This window comes from Mirounga leonina, unplaced genomic scaffold (assembly GCF_011800145.1).
Source record: "Mirounga leonina isolate KUSES-001 unplaced genomic scaffold, KU_Mleo_1.0 Mir_126, whole genome shotgun sequence".
NCBI lineage: Eukaryota > Metazoa > Chordata > Mammalia > Carnivora > Phocidae > Mirounga > Mirounga leonina.
This window is the reverse complement of record NW_023270314.1, coordinates 9,522,214-9,540,481: the sequence shown is the minus strand read 5'-3', so window position 1 is coordinate 9,540,481 and position 18,268 is coordinate 9,522,214. Positions and strand designations below refer to the sequence as shown.

The 18,268-nt window shown below is 33.8% G+C and overlaps 1 protein-coding gene across 3 annotated transcripts in view; it reads left to right on the top strand.

Annotated features, from left to right (window-relative positions):
* Window positions 1–16,361, top strand: part of TBC1D15 (TBC1 domain family member 15) — an 86,619-nt gene extending 70,258 nt beyond the window's left edge. For 2 of the 3 annotated variants that reach the window (XM_035002124.1, XM_035002122.1), the window contains exons 12-17: window positions 5,278–5,378; window positions 9,453–9,552; window positions 10,164–10,261; window positions 13,046–13,162; window positions 13,676–13,762; window positions 15,021–16,361. In XM_035002124.1, the coding sequence (XP_034858015.1) occupies window positions 5,278–5,378; window positions 9,453–9,552; window positions 10,164–10,261; window positions 13,046–13,162; window positions 13,676–13,762; window positions 15,021–15,242 (725 nt within the window). In that variant the 3' untranslated portion in view covers window positions 15,243–16,361. The remainder of the gene's footprint in view (window positions 1–5,277; window positions 5,379–9,452; window positions 9,553–10,163; window positions 10,262–13,045; window positions 13,163–13,675; window positions 13,763–15,020) is intronic. The other variant, XM_035002123.1, reaches the window with a different exon arrangement.
* Window positions 16,362–18,268: the final 1,907 nt, after the last annotated feature.

Sequence of the window (18,268 nt, the reverse complement as noted above, 5' to 3'; positions counted from 1 at the left end):
GGGTTATTTTAAATTTTTGAGAAAAGATAGTGACATCTGTAAGGATACTGCTCTAAGTCCTCGCTGAAGTAGTTCAGAGTTTCAACATTAGATCTCCAAATTCCTCCTGATGAAGTTATAGTTTTGCAAAGCAGGGCTTTTGGCTTTGTCGTGATAAGCAAGTACTGTGTGAAAATAGATGAGGGTCAGGAAATGAGGATGGTGGTATCCAGTTGGATTCCAAAATTTGAGAAGTAGTGCAGTGCCCAACATGTGCTACGTTCATAGGACATAAATAGTTGCTAAATTGTTTGGATCTAAGTACTTAATAAATGGAAATGTTAGTTTATTTCTTTGAGCCTAGGGGTGCCTTAGAAAAAATTACTAAGACATGGAGTCTGAACTGAGAAAGTTTGGGAAACTTTGTTTTAAATGCTTTCCTCCCTTGTGAAGGAAAATACTGATATGATGATATCTTGGACAAGCCATGCAGATAAATATTATCTAGGCCATGTAGAACTTTACTCTTTTTTCTTGGTAAGTGTGTTTCCTACCAAAATGGGATAGCAAGACGGGCTGGTAGGGGCAGTAGTGGATTGCATGAAGATTTAAGGGGTAGAAAATATAAGGAATTAATATTTTAAGGGGTAAGGGAACTCAAGCTGTTTCTTTAAAGGAAATTCTCTATGCATCAGCCTTTAAGTAAGTATAAGGAATGGAAAAGTTTCTGAGTTATCTACTATGTGAGTGATTCCCAAGTAGAGAATAATGGAAATAGGTGTTTTCCAGATTATTTTAATAGAGCTTGAGACAGCTTTTGGAGAAGGTAATTGGATATTTAGCATATTAAACCTAAATGAACCTTGAATTATGGTACATTTTCCTCACCATTTGTATCTTTGTGAATTCCTCCTCTTTTATATGTTAGGGGGAAGATATAAACTCTTTTGTGGATCTTGAGGCATCAGCCTCTTTGGTGACAGTAAATTGAAAACCACAGATCTCTCTTTAAAATGTAAAATTTAGCCAGTCCTATCTATCACACCTCAAATTGGATCATTGAAAATAGGTTAGGGGCATCTGGGTGGCTCAGTCATTAAGCGTCGGCTCAGGTCATGGTCCCAGGGTCCTGGGATTGAGCCCTGCATTGGGCTCCCTGCCCTGTGGGAAGCCTGCTTCTCCCTCTCCCACTCCCCCTGCTTGTGTTCCCTCTCTTGCTGTCTCTTTCTCTGTCAAATAAATAAATAAAATCTTAAAAAAAAAAAAAAAAGAAAAAGAAAACAGGTTAAAGCGCTGTCATACTTGATTTTGACTCATTACTAATAGCAGCCTTTTGACGAAGTGGGGAAATAATCCCAATTTTATGAGTGAGGTTTTATTGTTTTAGAGAGTGACTCAAGGTTGCACAAGTAGTAAATATTGGACTGGGGTAGAGACCCAGGTCTTTATTTCAGGCTGGCATTTTTACCTCTACACATCCGCCACGCTGACCCATTGCCATTTTACTACAGGGACTAGGACCATTGTCTTAGGGAACAAGAGGCATTGTCTTGTACTCTCAGGTGATAATTTTGAGATAGGAATTCATGCATATTTTTTGGAGTTCCTAAATGCTAGTTTTTTCAGGGCATAGTCCCAGACCGCTAACTGGGTAAATTGCTATCTTCATTTGTCCATATTAATCCCTCATTCTTTCTAGTCAAATACTTAGGTTATCTGAAACATAAGCCAAGGTTCCTGAACTCTGGCCTTGTGAGGAGCCAAGGTAGTTTTCATAAAGCAGTGCACCACATTTCTTGTCTTTTACCATGGCAAAGTAACCTGGGCTGTAAATTTACTCTTGTAGGTAATTCTATATCATATTGAGTTGTTTGGCTTCATAGCCCATATAGATGAGGTATAGGTATATTTACATTGAATACAATCTCATTAATAGTGAGGAAGGAGACAGAAATTACCAAAAGCAGAAAGAAGAACTCAAGGAACAATAATTTTTAGTTAGTGCAAAGACTTTACACTTAGGATGTTTCTATGGGAGGTAATCTTTTTAAGTGGTGTATGTACATAATAATGATCCTAAATAACCAATAAAACATTAAATTATACTCAAAATACTGTATGTAAGAAGGCAGAGAGTGTCTAATTTAAAAAAAAAATATCCAACTCCTAAGATTACTATTTTTTATTTGATACTCTAAGGGCTAAGCTTCAGTTAACCTGGAAATTGACCTAGATGTAGGTGAAATTTTTCTTTTCGGTGGAAGAAAGTGTACACTAGGATGATAAGGAGTTCATTTCTCATACCTCCCCCCTGAAACAAACTTGCTATGAAAATAATTTTAGGGAACTACTTGAGAAATTGTAGTAGTGCTGATTAAGATGTGCATCAGTCAGCACTGCTGCAGGATCTTAGTGTCACCGAATGCTAATTTAAACAGCTTTAATCTTTCTTTAATTAAAAGGAATTTGTACATTAATTCCACCCCCACAACTCATGACATACCCCAAAGAACATCATGTATAAAATAAGATTAAAAGCAACTAGAGTATGAAGATTAATTTGACTTACTTCAGCTAAGACTTGTATAAGAAATATGGTAGTGATCCTATGTGAAAGCTGAAGACTTAAATAATTAAATTAGTTTCTTAGAAATTTTTATTCATTATAACTTTACAATAAAGCACTTTTTTTCCAGACGAAAGGTGCTTTGTAAATCTTTTGAATAGCACACTTTGAAATATTTTTATTATAGACTATATGCAGTCAGACCCAGTAAAGTAGTACTCGTTTGCAGTTTGTTGAAATCAGATTAAATTTCTTTCATGCTTTATATTTGTCATTGCTTTCACTGTGTCAGTGTCATGTAGAAAAGTGCTGGTAACAATTTAGTCTTCCTTCCAACCTATTTATTCTTTTTTTAAGGATTTTATTTATATATTTGAGAGAGAGAGAGAGTGAGACAGATCACAGAGGGAGAGGGAGAAGCCGACTCCCCGCTGAGCAGGGAGCCCAATGTGAGGCTCCATCCTAGGACCCTGAGATCATGACCTGAGCTGAAGGCAGACACTTAACTGACTGAGCCACCCAGGCGCCCCTATTCTTTTCTTAAAAGTGTTTTTTATTAGTCAGTGTTCTCCAGGGGAACAGAACCATTAAGGTTATGTATGTTTATATATTTTTATTTCTGTTTATATATATATTTTATATATTTTAACATGGATACACAGAGAAAGAAAAAGATTCTTTTAAGGTGTTGGCTCATGCGTTTATGGAGACTGAGAATGAGAAGTCTCACAATCTGTTGTCTCCAAGTTGGAGACCCAGGAAAGCCTGAGAGCAGGAGAGCCAGTGGTGTAGATGCCAGTTCAGGTCTGTAGGCATGAGAAAGAACCATGAGCTCTAAAGGCAGAAGAAGATCAGTGTCTTGGTTCAGAAAGCCAGGCAGAGAGCACATTCAACCTTCCTCCATCTTTTTATTCTGTTCAAGCCCTCCATGGACTGGGTGGTGCCCAGTCTGGGGAGAGCCATCTGCTTTCATCAGTTCATCAATTCAAATGCTAATCTCTTCTAGAAACACCTTCAGGCCACTCACAGAAATAATGCTTTATCAGGCTTTGAGCATCCTGAGGCCTACTCAAGTTGACAAATAAAACTAATCATCACAAGTGTGCATGGTTTTTTAAAAAGTCTGTTTGTAGAAATATTACATTTAGATATCATGTCATATGCCATTTTTTTCTGGCACTTGTCTCCAAATGTTATCCCTGGTACTGTAATAATTGGATACCCACCATGGCAACCCAAGTGTTCTTTCGTGTTAATGTGAGTAGAGCCATACTTTTCCACAGGGTGTCATGTAGACATAGATTGATAGGAACACAGCAGTAGATGATGGGGCAGAGGCTCAGAACAGATAGAGAGAAACTTTTATTTGTAGGGAGATCCTGAGGTGATCTGAATTGTCTCTGTGTTATACCTCTAATCTGAGGTTTCTCAAGAGACTGACCTACATGCTTTCTGAGGTCATTTGTTAAAGTTTAAAGTTTTATTCCAAAATAGGAAGAGAGATGTAGAATCGTGGTTTTCAGAGGCATATCATTTCTAGGAGAAATATCCTCTTCCCCTTTAAAATATATACTCTTTTAATGGCTTCAGTGCACATTGATTTTTGTGAATGATAAGAATGTAAGCTTTGGACTTACACATGAAAGACTGTATTTTCCATGACTTCAAGCTACCTTGGAAAAAAAAAAAAAACCTTCTATGTAACTTTAACACATGTATAAAAGTTACCAAAGTTGAGTGATAATATGTATGCAAGAAGGCATAGTTTGAACTTTTGTCCCTTTGTTCATTCAAAAATGTTTGTCTTAAATCTGAAATCAGTTGTTAAACAGTTAAGAAAATTGAGTTTCATAAGGTGGAACTAAAAAATAAGAAGCTTGACATATTCAGGTGGAAAGCAAAACCAATACTTTTTGTTTAAGTGAGGGGCCTGATTCTTTAACTTTCTGGTTTTTCTTTTTAATCATAGGCTATAATTGTCATGACTGAGAAATTATAGCAGCATCAAGAGAAAGGTGGTTAGAGTGGTATTTTCAGTTAAAGAGTATTAATTGGATTAAACCCAGTTGCTAGCATTAGTTGTGCATAGAGTAACAAGAAAAGAGAGGCAAGAAGAACATAGATAGGAGTACTTAAAAGAAGTACATAATTTTGTTATGACTTCTTTTGGTTTAGATTACCAATGATCTGGTGGCTAAAGCAGTTGGACCCTTTTTCATTCTTATTTTATTTGGCTTGTTCATGGCAGTTAGGTGCTGTTGGCTGCTTGGGTCCTGAAATTTTTTTCCCCTTGACTTTTATGACAATTTTCTCCCTTGATTTTTTCCCCCCCTTCTTACTTCTGACTACTCCTTCTCAAATGTCCTTTGAGTATATACTCTTACCTTTGATGTTCCTCTGGGTTTTCTTTTTATCCCTCCTCTTTATCATAAAAATTTTGCATATTATTTTTTAAAAATACTACCCTCTCTTGGTAATGATATCTACACTAAGACACATAATAGCAGCTGTCTATCTGCTTGACATTTCAGTCTAAAACAATTCCTTTTTTTACTGATTGTTAGACTTCCTCCTCGTTTATTTTCTTTTCTTGGTAAACGTCATTATCTACCAGTTTCTGAAAGCAAAGAAAAGATGAAATTTTAAGTGAAATCGTGGTGATATGCACAGACAGATACATAAAGCTTAGGTTTTCAGAGACATGATTTTTTTTTTTTTTTTCCTATTCTTAGGGTATGTTCAGGGAATGAGTGACTTACTTTCCCCTCTTTTATATGTGATGGAAAATGAAGTGGATGCCTTTTGGTGCTTTGCCTCCTATATGGACCAAATGGTAAGAACAGGGGCTCCTTCCTTTAATCAAACTAATTTTGAAAATTTTAGTTGTATAATCTTATAAGATTGGTGTTTGTATTTAGACAATTATGGTGGAACTTAAAATTGCTCCATGTTGTTTGTTTGTTTCTTTTTTAAATAGCCTTTTCAAGGGGCTTGAAAATATGGACATTATTTTTAATACAAAATGTAGATAGTAAGTGCCTGTGGCACAGGAATAATCAGGATTTAATATCAGTAAATGCTTGTGTTCTGCAGAAGAGCTGTGAGTCATAGAATATTGATGGAATAGATGAATTCAGTGCTTATGAAGTAGTTGAACTTTCATATCTTCTTTGGAGATAAAGCTTAGTCATGCCAAGTAATATCCTTACTTTTTGTGAACATTTTGGATTTTGTCATTATAGTAACTGATTTTTCTTCTGAATCTGTTTGAACTATTTGTAACAGTGACACTTTCTTAGTAATTCATTGTTATTTTCTCAGTAGCATGTGATTATTAGAGTTGAACTATGTTTATATATACATATTATTACAAAGAACATTTTATCTATTGATAATAGCTTGGAGACAGAATTCTGGGACAATAGCACAGAGTATTAACAGAGGAACAAAATAGAATAGTCTTCTCAAGTAATCTGTTAGAAAGAAAAAAACAGCAGAGGGCTAAGAGTAGATAAAGGCATATGAAATCCAAAGACCTGAATACATAGGTCACTGTACTGTTTCAGAGAAAAACTAATATACTTGATGCTGGACTTTGATGTTGGGTATTCACTGCAAGGGGATAAAGATTTTGAATATGTAATCATATGCAACGTTTCCCTGTAATACAGGGTTTAATTCATTTTCTGGGATATAAATGTGGAGTTTAGAAGAAGTACCCTTCTCTTTTTTCCATACTTCTGTTCTTCCCCTCTTGCTTGCCAATTTTTCTTTTCCCCCCTAGTTTTTCCCACTTTTATCTATTTCTTCAAGTCTCTTATATCCATGGTTCCAACTCCTCCTCACTTCTACTTCTTTTCCAAATGCATATTTGATAAGATTTGATAAGTTTAAAAATATCTTTTACTGTTAATAAGTATTCAGAGTACATAGTCATGAACATGAATTAATGTTTTAGATTATTTGGAAAGATTATTAATTGCAGTAATCTGCTAATATCATAGTTTGTCTTCCTTACCTTTTGATTGATTGATTTTACCTGCCTTCTTAGTTCCAATTATTCCCAAGTGCTCTAGAAACCTGAGGCATTTGTTATAAAGGTCTGTACAACTGATACTAATTGTATAAAAACTGTTGTCTGCCTTTCTTGTGTTTTTGTTGTTTATCCTCTTTTCACTAGAGCTAGTATGTTCCTTGATAGGTCATGTCTTTGTTTAACTAGTTTTCTGGTGTGCTTCCAGAATTTTCCTAATGCCAACATGAGGTTTTTGTGCAACAGATTTTTGTAGAATAAACACATGAATATTTCCCCAGTGCTTAGTTTAGACCTTTACTTATAGTAAGTATTCCAAAAAAATTAACATGAACATACTGCATTTAGATTTTTACAATAATAACTTTCATAAAATTGAGCCAGTATTGGCATGTTCAAAAAATTGGCTTATGATGCCATGTACGTACACCTACATGCATATGTACATACATACTTGTGCATGTATTTAGGTCTCATATGTAAAGACTTTTCTGAACATTTGTAATATACACTTTACAGTCTGTTTGTCATTTTTGTGTATGAAGGTTCAAATTCTTTCTTCCTTTTCATCGTAAATGTTCTCTGTGTTTGCCTTTTCCATTGAGGACAGTCTGGGGATTTTTCTAGTCTTTATTCTAAAAAAATCTCAATATATTGTCTACTCACATTTTTTTTCGATTTGAATAAAAGGGCAATATTTTGCAATCAAAATAATCTGCATGATTATTTTTTACTGCATTGCTATTGGCTTGGTGTCCTTTAATCTATACTGCTATTTGACTCCTTTTTGTTTCACAGCTTTATTTCATGTAAGTTTTTATTTCTTTTGTGATGACTGAATCTAATGTCCATAGATTTAGTTTTTTTATATTTACTCATATCTAATGTAGGTGTAGGCATAGGCTATGTGTCTATTACAGAAATATTATGGAACGATTAGCAAAATGATCTACTGAACTTTCTTATACCCACTATTCATTTCACCATGTAATTTAGTTCTTCCCTTCCTTCTCCTCACCTCCCTCCCCCATATATGTGTGTGTGTATATACATATATATGCATGTGTATATATACACAGATATTAAGATAGATATATACATATATGTATAAATCTCTATATATACATATATATGTGTTACATGCACACATACGTATGTATTTGTATGCACACATGTATTTATTTTACAAATACAGTTGAAGCCATTTGTATATCCATTGTTGATCTCATTTTCCCCTCTCCCAGAGTAGCTACTTTTCCAAAGTAGCTGTCATTTTGGGAGTGCTTCTTTTTATATAGCAGATCGTGCCATGTTGGTACTCCCAAACCAACTCTAACCTTTGGCTGTCATAATAAAAATGATGGTGTTAATCAAAGAGTTGATTCTGTCTTTCCCTTACAGGTCTATGTGGTAAATGTGAAGAAACAATATCCCAAAGGCTTGTGTCAGTCTAGTAAACTAGTTCTTTAAGGCATAAAGGAGAAATCAGGTTTTTTTAAAGATTTGTTTATTTATTTTAGAGAGAGAGTGTGCAGGGGGAGGGGCAGAGGGAGAGGGAAAGCAAATCTCAAGCATACGCCCTGCTGTGCAGGGCTGGATCCCATGACCCTGAGACCATGACCTGAGCCGAAATCAAGAGTCAGATGCTTAATCGACTAAGCCACCCAGGCGCCCCAAGAAATCAGTTATTTGAGAATCAGTAGCTTTAAAAGTGTTATTTTACTTTATTTTTACCAAGAATGATGCTTTGTCTCCAAAACTTAAATAGAAGTTTGAGGGAAGAGATGTTGTCTTTAGGCTTTTTATAAGCATTAGCACAGTAGGTTACCATAGAGGGGTTGGGGCCCATGGATAAAAGGGATTGGAATGATCTAAGGAGACTTTACATTATTTTGGTCTCCCCACCCATCTCACAACCCTTGACTAAAGTTTTGGTAGGGAGTCTGCTCAACTTTGCAGAGTATTTAAAATTATATAAACCATAGCAGTTGTCATACTTTGTGATCTCAGGACCCCTTCACACTCTTAGATATTGAGGACTCTGAGAACATTTGTTTATGTAGGTTATATCTTTTGATGTTTATCTATATGAAAAATTAATACTGAGAAGTGTATGAACATTTATTAGTTATTTAAAAATAACAATAAACCTTTTATACTTTAATATACATAATACTGTCTTTTAATGAAAAGTAACTTTTCCAAAACAGAAACAATTTACTGAGAAGAGGGATTGTTTTCCATTTTCCATTTTCTTTGATGTCTAGTTTAATGGAAGACAGCTGGATTTTCATATCTGCCCCTGTATTCAGTCTGCTGCGATAGCACTCCTCATACAGCCTTCACCATTGTGGGAGAATTTAAAGTGCAAAATGCATATAGTATTTTAGAATTGTCATGAAAATGGTTTTGACTTCATAGATTCCCTAATGTCATCAAATTTAAGAAATAATTAAAATTAGTTCTTCAAAATAAGATATATGTTACAGCTAAAATTTATTTTATATGACAATTTGAAGAAATATTTAACAATGGAAGTGATTTAGTAAAAGTTTATTGCCCAGATGTGTGTTTCTTTCACCAACTTCCTTATTTCATGTAAGAAATCAGTGTATCAGTCTATAGCTCTGCATTCTTAAGTGAAATGAATAGAGGAAAAAAATAATCCTTAGTTTGAGACCAAGGATTCTCTTTCCCTCCTTTTTAATGTTGCTTTAGCTTTTTAATTTAATTTGTTGTGATTTTTAAGAATATAACCAGTGTGGTATAAGTCCAGCATTTGTCCTTAAACTCATGGTTTGGTTATCAGTGATTTTGTAATGTAAAATATTTATTAAGTATTATTTATGTGGTGACATTTATTTCCCTTTAAAGCATCAAAATTTTGAAGAACAAATGCAAGGTATGAAGACCCAGCTAATTCAACTAAGTACCTTACTTCGATTGTTGGATAGTGGATTTTGCAGTTACTTAGGTAAGTTTAGTGAATCAAATTATATATCCAACAGAGGTGCCTGGGTGGCTCAGTCGTTGAGCGTCTGCCTTCGGCTCAGGTCATGATCCCAGGGTCCTGGGATCGAGCCCCGCATCGGGCTCCCTGCTCAGCGGGAAGCCTGCTTCTCCCTCTCCCACTCCCCCTGCTTGTGTTCCCTCTCTCGCTGTGTCTCTCTCTCTCTCAAATAAATAAATAAAATCTTTAAAAAAAAAAATTATATACCCAACAAATTGTAGGGTAATATATACAGAGAGAAAAAATGTAAAGAACTGTCTTAAAGATACATATACCCTTATCACTATTGCCTGAGTTCCTTTGAGGAATGAAAGTGTGGGACGAAACTTTCTTTGTATAATGCCTTAAGACAGTTTATTCATAAAATGAATTATTTGTTGTTTTTTTATGGTTTTCTTTTAAACAAATTTGAATTGTTTCCTTGAATTAGTAGAAGGCAATTAAATTTCTAGGACTTCTAGTAGCTTAAGCTGCATGGAAAAATTTGATTTTGAAATAGGTTACTGTATTCTGAGATAATTAGCATAAGAGTAAGCCATATATATGTTTTTTTTTTTTTTTTCCATTTTGTATAGAATCTCAGGACTCTGGATACCTTTATTTTTGCTTCAGATGGCTTTTAATTAGATTTAAAAGGGAATTTAGTTTTCTAGATATTCTTCGATTATGGGAGGTAAGTTCTTAAATTATTATACAAATGTAATATTTATTATGGAAAGAAACACTTTATTCTGTAGAGTATAAATGGATTATAATAGCCTAACTGAAATTTCTAAAGCATGTGTGTTATGAAATTCTGATGGTTTTATGGTCTTTACTTAATGATCTTGAATATTTGGTCTTTGGAGCATTTTTTATAAATCTCAATCCTCATGTGATTTGGGGCCACTGGGTTTCCTAGAACCACTTCTCTAGATGATTCATAATTGTTTTCTTTCCTTGGGAGGCTTGACTTTATGTGAGGCTCTTCCACATTCTGGTATAGATTTGTATAGAGTTCAAGGAAGTTTTGACACACAGTCAGGTGAGATGGCACTTTGTAGTCTGAAGTATTGGGAGGGAGCTGATTTGTGTTTTGCTTTTTTAAAGAACTTTAAGGCAGAGAAAAAGACTAAGAATAATACAGCAAACATCTTGTGAATATATAACCATTTAATTAGTTTCTGATATTTTGCTTGTTTGCACCAACAATGTTGCAATGAACATCATATTTAACACTAAGGCAAGTATCTTAATACTCCAATTTTCATGTATACCTCTGAATATGTCCTTAGAATAAACTTCTAGATACCTCTGAATCAAAGACTAGTCAGTTTTTAAGTCTGTTGATAGATTTTGCCAAATTACTCCCAAGAAGAGGTGAGAGATGATTATTTTTCAGAATGGGCACACCAAAGATAGGAAAGGCCACATTTAATCACTTGTAGTCAGCTTGGACTCTGACCTGATTACCTTAGCTAATTACTTGGGGTTGAGGAGATGGAACATAATTGTGGATTAAAAAACAAACAAACATCCCACCATCCATATTTAACATATGTAAACATTTTGCCATATTTACTTCTAGTTTTTCTTTTTTCCAAGAAAAAGAATTAAAGATATATCTCCACCCCAAGTCCCATTTCCCTGTCCCCAGCTCTAGAGGATATTCATGAATGTATATCCTTTTATTCATTTTGGACCCAGGGTAACTTGATTAAAGCAGAAAATTACTGTTTTCTTCTAAAATATGTTAATTGTTAAGTTAACAGATCAGTATGCTTTTAAAAGAAAATGTTGGTGTAATTGCTGATTGCTACCTTATCTTTATAAAGGCAAGGGGTTACAGAAATTCTCCCAAGGAAGGAAGGGGGGAATAATCCATTTGGATAATAAATAGACATATATAGTGGAACCCATGTGTCCTCTGAGGCTTTTACAGCTGGAAATTGGTTCCTACACTTCTGGTGACCATGCTACCATTAGGGAAGGTGATGTGCTAATTGAAGGATCATTGCTTTTTGTGGGATGATTTCTTCTGTTTGAAATTAGAAGTAAAACTCATATGTTCTTGAGCTGGAATCCTATTTCATTTAATGTGATTAATTTTGGGGGTCATTATAAAATTTAATCTTAGTGGTTTAATAATTAAGCAAAAAAGCACAATAATTATCATATCCTGATTTTCCATTAAATATGTTGCTGACAACATTGTATTTTTTTAAAAGAATTTATTTATTTATAAATTGGAGTATAGTTGACATATAGTATTATTAGTTTGATGTACAACATAGTGCTTCAGCATTTATATACATCATGAAATGCTCTCCATGTAGTTACCATCTATCACCATACAAAGTTATGACAATACTATTTACCACGTTCCCTGTGTTGTATTTTACATGCCCATGACTTGTTTATTTTATAACTGGGATTTTGTACCTCTTAATCCCCTTCAGTTTTGCCCACCTTCCCATCTCCCTTTGACAACCACCATTTTGTTCTCTGTATGGAATCACAGTTTAAAGTTTATCAGTTTGGTTGAATAAGTATCTCAACTTCTTTTTTAAAGGATGAATTGAGAATATTATTACTGTATAGCTAGAATAATCCTCAATCTGTTTACCAAATAAATTGAATTTCTGATGAAAATTTTGAGCTTAATTACATTATAATTAAAAATTGGATTTAGTCTGAAAATTATTCAATTTGATTTACTCTTGATGAAAGAAGTAAAAACATTTCAGGTGTGCTTTAATAGTATTGTTTATGTGGGTCTTTTTCGCTTTCCAGATATGATATATATATTTTTAAAGATTTTATTAAAGATTTTCCAGATAAGATATTGTTATGTACATTATTATTTGAGGTCATTAACTTTATTTAAGAAGTGCAGCTACTGATCAGATGTTTTATACATTTGGATATAAATTTTGGGTAGTTGATTCAGTTTTTGTCACAATCAGGGATACTCTGTGTTATGTAATATAATGTAGAGCTATCTCTGGGTAGTTTTGATCCCATGCACTATTAACTGAATTTTTTTTTTCTTTTATATCCACGATTTAGCTTTTTTTTTTAAATTTCTCCAGAGATTGAAGGTGATTTAAAAGTGAGAAACTGAAAGGTCAGGAAAATACTGAAAATGCCTCTAACTTATACCTTAAACTCATGGTTGTAAGCTTCTTAATTAATATCATTTATCATATAAATTAGGCTCAGTGATTTGCTCATTGTAGTTACCTAAAGGGCCACATTTGGAATTCATCATATTCACATAATGTTAAACTAGATATTAGTTACTATGTAGGTAAAGGTAAGACTTCTCCACTCCTCATTTCCTAACTAGAAAAACAGTGGTCTACCCCATCTAGACAACTTCTGCTTTGCATAGAAGTCATTCAGAGTTCAGCATTGTTTCTGTGAGGAAAATATTTTAGAATTGATATAGTTTACTAAATAGTTCTATTTTTTATAGGTAATGTGGACTGAACTGCCATGTAAAAATTTCCATCTTCTTCTCTGTTGTGCTATTCTGGAATCAGAAAAGCAGCAAATAATGGAAAAGCATTATGGCTTTAATGAAATACTAAAGGTAGTTATTCCTTTAATTTAGATTTTAATATTTTGGCTCTTTCCTTCGTTTGGTGGTACCAATACACAAAACATTTCCTTGGAGCTTTATTGAGTCCCTTGAATAAAACTTAAATTGTATCAATAACACTTAATACTAAACTGACTCTGAGAATGACAGTTCAATGACTACATACTGGCCAGTTATTTTTACCTGGCTAATTAGGAAGAAAAGGAAATTCAGCAAATGCTCTTTTATGTAGTTTAGTTTTCTAAAAAAATAATTGCCTTTTGCTTATAACTTTGAGATAGTAGACTTGGGACAGATGCTGGATTTAATGTTCCATAAGCTTATTAGTTATTCTTTAACTTTAAAACTGAAAGATATATTGAATTTCCTGCTTATTTGTAGTATGTGAATACTTTTAAGGATTTTATCTGCAGTGAAATATAACTGGTAATAAATTGTTTATATAGTAGAATATAATAGTGCTTTTAGTTTCAATTATCATTTTATTTTATGGATTCATTTTAGCATATCAATGAATTGTCCATGAAAATTGATGTGGAAGATGTACTATGCAAGGCAGAAGCAATTTCTCTACAGATGGTAAAATGCAAGGTATACAGTGTTTTAAATAATTGTAAGATTTTTTATTTGTATGCATTTGGTGGGTTGAGGTCAAGAAAGAATTTTTCTTCGTAGAAGTAAGATAAATGGCAATTTTAGCAAGTTGAAGGCAGGCACCAAGCATTAGCTAGGATTTTGTTTACCATTATGGATTTTATAGCACTTAATTGAAAACAGTCAATTAATTACGCTAGATAAGAAACGTAGGACAGCAAAATGGCAAAAATAATGAAAACGTCTCTGCAACAACTAACAAGGCTGTAGAATTTAAGTATTGATGTATTATCCAGTCTGAATAGAGCCTAGGATCTTATGTTAAATACAGATGCTAATCAGAAATAATTAAATGAATAGTATTTAGTCTGTGTCTTTACAACTGAATCAGTCAGGCTCTTAGTTCTTTCTAAAAACAAGGCAAATTTGATGTATTATGATCTGAATTCAAACCAAATCATTCTTCTGATGTATTTTATGAGAGTTCCTATTTGGTCTTTGTGTCATTTGTTCATGGTTCCAAAAACTTATTTTGGTTCACTTCTACAAACATTTATTTGATAGCTATTCTGTTCAAAATATGTCAGACACTTCTTTCTTAAAGGAACCTTGTGCATTAAGGGAGAAAGATGCTGTAAATAAGATCTCATTTAATACCTAAGATTCTATAATAACAGGTAGAATGAAATAAACGCTAAATATTAGAAAACATATGTTTGGGGTGCCTGGGTGGCTCAGACAGTTAAGCGTCTGCCTTCGGCTCAGGTCATGATCCCAGGGTCCTGGGATTGAACCCTGCATCGGACTCCCTGCTTAGTGGGAAGCCTGTTTCTCCCTCTCCCACTCCCCCTGCTTGTGTTCCCTCTCTCACTGTGTCTATCTGTCAAATAAATAAATAAAATCTTAAAGAAAGAAAAAAAGGAAAGAAGAAAGGGAGGGAGGGGAGGGGGGAAGGAAGGAAGGAAAGAAAAAGAAGAGAGAAAGGAAAGAAAGAAAACTTAACATTTGTGGGAGTGGTAGGGTGGGGTGGAGAATGACTAATTTAGAATAGAAGATCATGGAACTGCTTATGAAAAAAGTGGTTAGGATTTCATTTGGAGTGGAGAAGGAAGGTGTGAGAAGATACATAACAATCACACTGTTAGAGTAAATGTTCAGATTCTGGAATCAATGTAGTCTTAAGTAGAAGTGTTATTTTGTGATTACTTTTCCTGTATAGTGAAGGATGGTTTTGTGTTTAATTTTGCATATTCAGGAATTGCCACAAGCAGTTTGTGAGATCCTGGGACTTCAGGACAGTGAAGTTACAACACCAGATTCAGACACGGGTGAAGATGAAAATGTTGGCATGACTAGTTGTCCTACATCTACATTTCAGAGTGACTCCTTGCCTGTACTTGCTACCAGTGGAGCCAGAGATGACGACCCAACACAGATATCAGTGTCCCCAAATGTTAGCAGATTAACACCTGCATGATCATTCTTCTTGCTTAATTTTTGAAGAGACATTTTGTTGCAACCTTTTTCAAGTACTTGAAAGGTGGAAATTTAAAATCTTGGTATTGATCATGCTTTAAGGTTTATGGAAAGAAAGTGTACTGATGTTCTTGCATTAAAGCTTTACAAAGATTTAAACTAATTATTTTTGTAGTTACTTCTACCAAATAGCCTTTCCTTTTCAATAACATTCCTTAGTATTTTTATAGCCAAGTACATTTTATTTTCTTGCTGATGAACTGGAATTGGATAAATATTACAAGTGGAAGAGTTGGAAATTATGCACTTTGAAAAACATTCACTTTGTTTACTCTAAGTTTAGTGGGTTTTGGATTTGATTAAATTAAATGTTGGGCCTTTCTATAGCATGCTAAGCTGAGAAGTAGATTGTGTTACCCAAGTGATGAGATAAAAAAATTTGTTTTTCTCTATTGTTTACAACAATACTCAGCTTAAATATTTATGCTGGTTGAATGTGATTTAAATTGGGTATTTCATCAATGCAATTTAATGTGTAGATAAAAAGAGCTATTTCAACCATAATAAGTGGATTGGCAGTATATTTTTTACATTGAAGTTTTCTTCACTTGTATATAAAAACTATATAAGTACTTATTTATGAGTATAAGAAAGGATAGGCATATTTTCTTTAACTGAATAAACTTGACTATTGATTTATATAACCTGACTTGACAAAAGTAATACATAGCTTCAATATGAGATCTTTTTCAAAACTATTTTCTTAACCAAACATTTATTTCATGGGACTACATTCAACCCTGTACCTGGTGTAATTTTAAAATTAATTGCTTGTAATCTCACTTTACTAATAATGTGTTTATTATCTTTCCTAATAATGCATTAACTGATTAATCAGGTCTTTAAATTTTTATAAAATGCTCTTTGCAAAAAGCTTATGTCAAAAATTTCAATATACTATCACGAGTCTCAAAGTGATACTTTTTTGTATATGAATGAAGCTGTTTTTACCATGCAGTGTTGCATGATTTTAAGTTATGTGGAATTAACCTAACTGATTCCGTTTTAATTGTAATTTGTTAACTCCTGTACATATCATTAAAATAAATTTGAAGTTGAAGTAGTGCTTTCAGTTAAATTACACTTAGAAATAGTCTGCTAGTTCTTCATTGGAAGAAAAAAATCCAAGATGGCCCCCAGCACATTTTCTATTTTCATGTGATTGAAACAATCATTGGAATCGGAGGGGTAGACGAACCATGAGAGACTATGGACTCTGAAAAACAAACTGAGGGTTCTAGAGGGGAGGGGAGTGGGAGTGGGAGGATGGGTTAGCCTGGTGTGGGTATTGAGGAGAGCACGTTCTGCATGGAGCACTGGGTGTTATGCACAAACAATGAATCATGGAACACTACATCTAAAACTAATGATGTAATGTATGGGGATTAACATAACAATAAAAAAATTAAAAAAAAACCAATCACTGGAATGAGTTATGGACATGAGAAAGAAACATGACCTTTTATAACCGAAAACAAATTTTCATCAGCACGGACTTGGGCATAGTGTTGTCTTGGAGGATATAATTGTCTGACTTGGGAAAGCAACTTCTACAATTGATGTTAATAATGTAAAATAAAAGCTATGCAGTTCTGAAATGGTCCAGGAGATAGATTTTTTTTCCCTTCAAAAAACTAGGGAACTAAATGAACTTTTTTCCTACTTGAGTATTAACTGACAATCATGACAGTAGAACCATTACATTTTAGTTTTTAATATCACATGTGTGTTATCTTTCATCAGTTAATAATGAGTAAGCCTATTTAGACAAAAAAAGTAAACTGATCAGACACTCAGCATCTCCAGCCTTTCATTTCCTGCTGTTCAGGAAATTGCTTAGAACATCTTGATGTCCTTCTTGTTGTTCCTGGACAGGGGCTTTGGGGGAGTTTTTTTCCCCCACTATGTAATATCATATCTACTTCAGAGTTTAAAAAATCTTAACACATTTAGTAACTTGAACTTTTGTCAAGTTTTATTATAAAACTACTTGTTAAGACATACTGAAGAGCCTGAATTTCTATCTAGCTTATTTTTGATGGGGAAGTAATACTACAGCATAGTGCTAAATAAAGTCCTAACGAGAGTCTACAAGATCCAGTTAGCAAATGCTATATAAACTTGAGCTATTGAGATCGCTAAAATAGTTCAGGTAAATTGGTTAGTCTAACTTAAAGATTTGTTTATTTCAGTTTTCACAAGATGTTGTTTGTACCCTGATAACATGTAAAATATGTGCTATATTATATGATATTTAATGTTAAAATTTAAGAAATTCCTAATTTAACTGTAAAAAGTATTTTCATTTCATATATGAGAGTCTGGGAAGCCTTTTTGCATTTAAGAACATCCCTATTTTGAATGTCTCATATGCGTAGGATTCTTCATCTCTTTGTATGTTAGGAACTTTAGTCTTGGTGATGACTAGAGCTTTTTTAAGTTAGGAAAAGAGCATTTTGGGATACTTAGTTATTCTTGCTGAACCTGACATTTCCAAGGATTTTTATGGATGCCGACTAATTCTTATGGGAAATTCATATAATTATGTCCATCATTAAAGGTAGTTTGTATAAAGTAACCCAAAATGTTTATTGAAGAACTTAGAACTTCACCTGACTTGTGTGTCACTGTGTAACCAGGTAACGTCCATCTAGCTTGGATTTCTTTACTTTCAGAAGATGTATGAGCCTCTTACTATATTTGAAGTTTTGTGTGCGTATTTCTGGGGACAGGTTACATAGTTTCTCTAATTTTCTCCAAGCATCCAGGTGGTTCCTGAGCCTCCCTGAAGTTAGAGAACTGCCATTATATATTGTATTTCATAGGGTAACATTTTGACTTATGGTCAGGTAGACAAGTCCCTGAGTTTTAAAAAAGTAGTTTCTTGATTTTCTAAGGTGGATTTACCCTATTTGGGCCACCATTTTTAGTATAAAGTCTTGACAGTTGTCATGGCCTATTTTATGT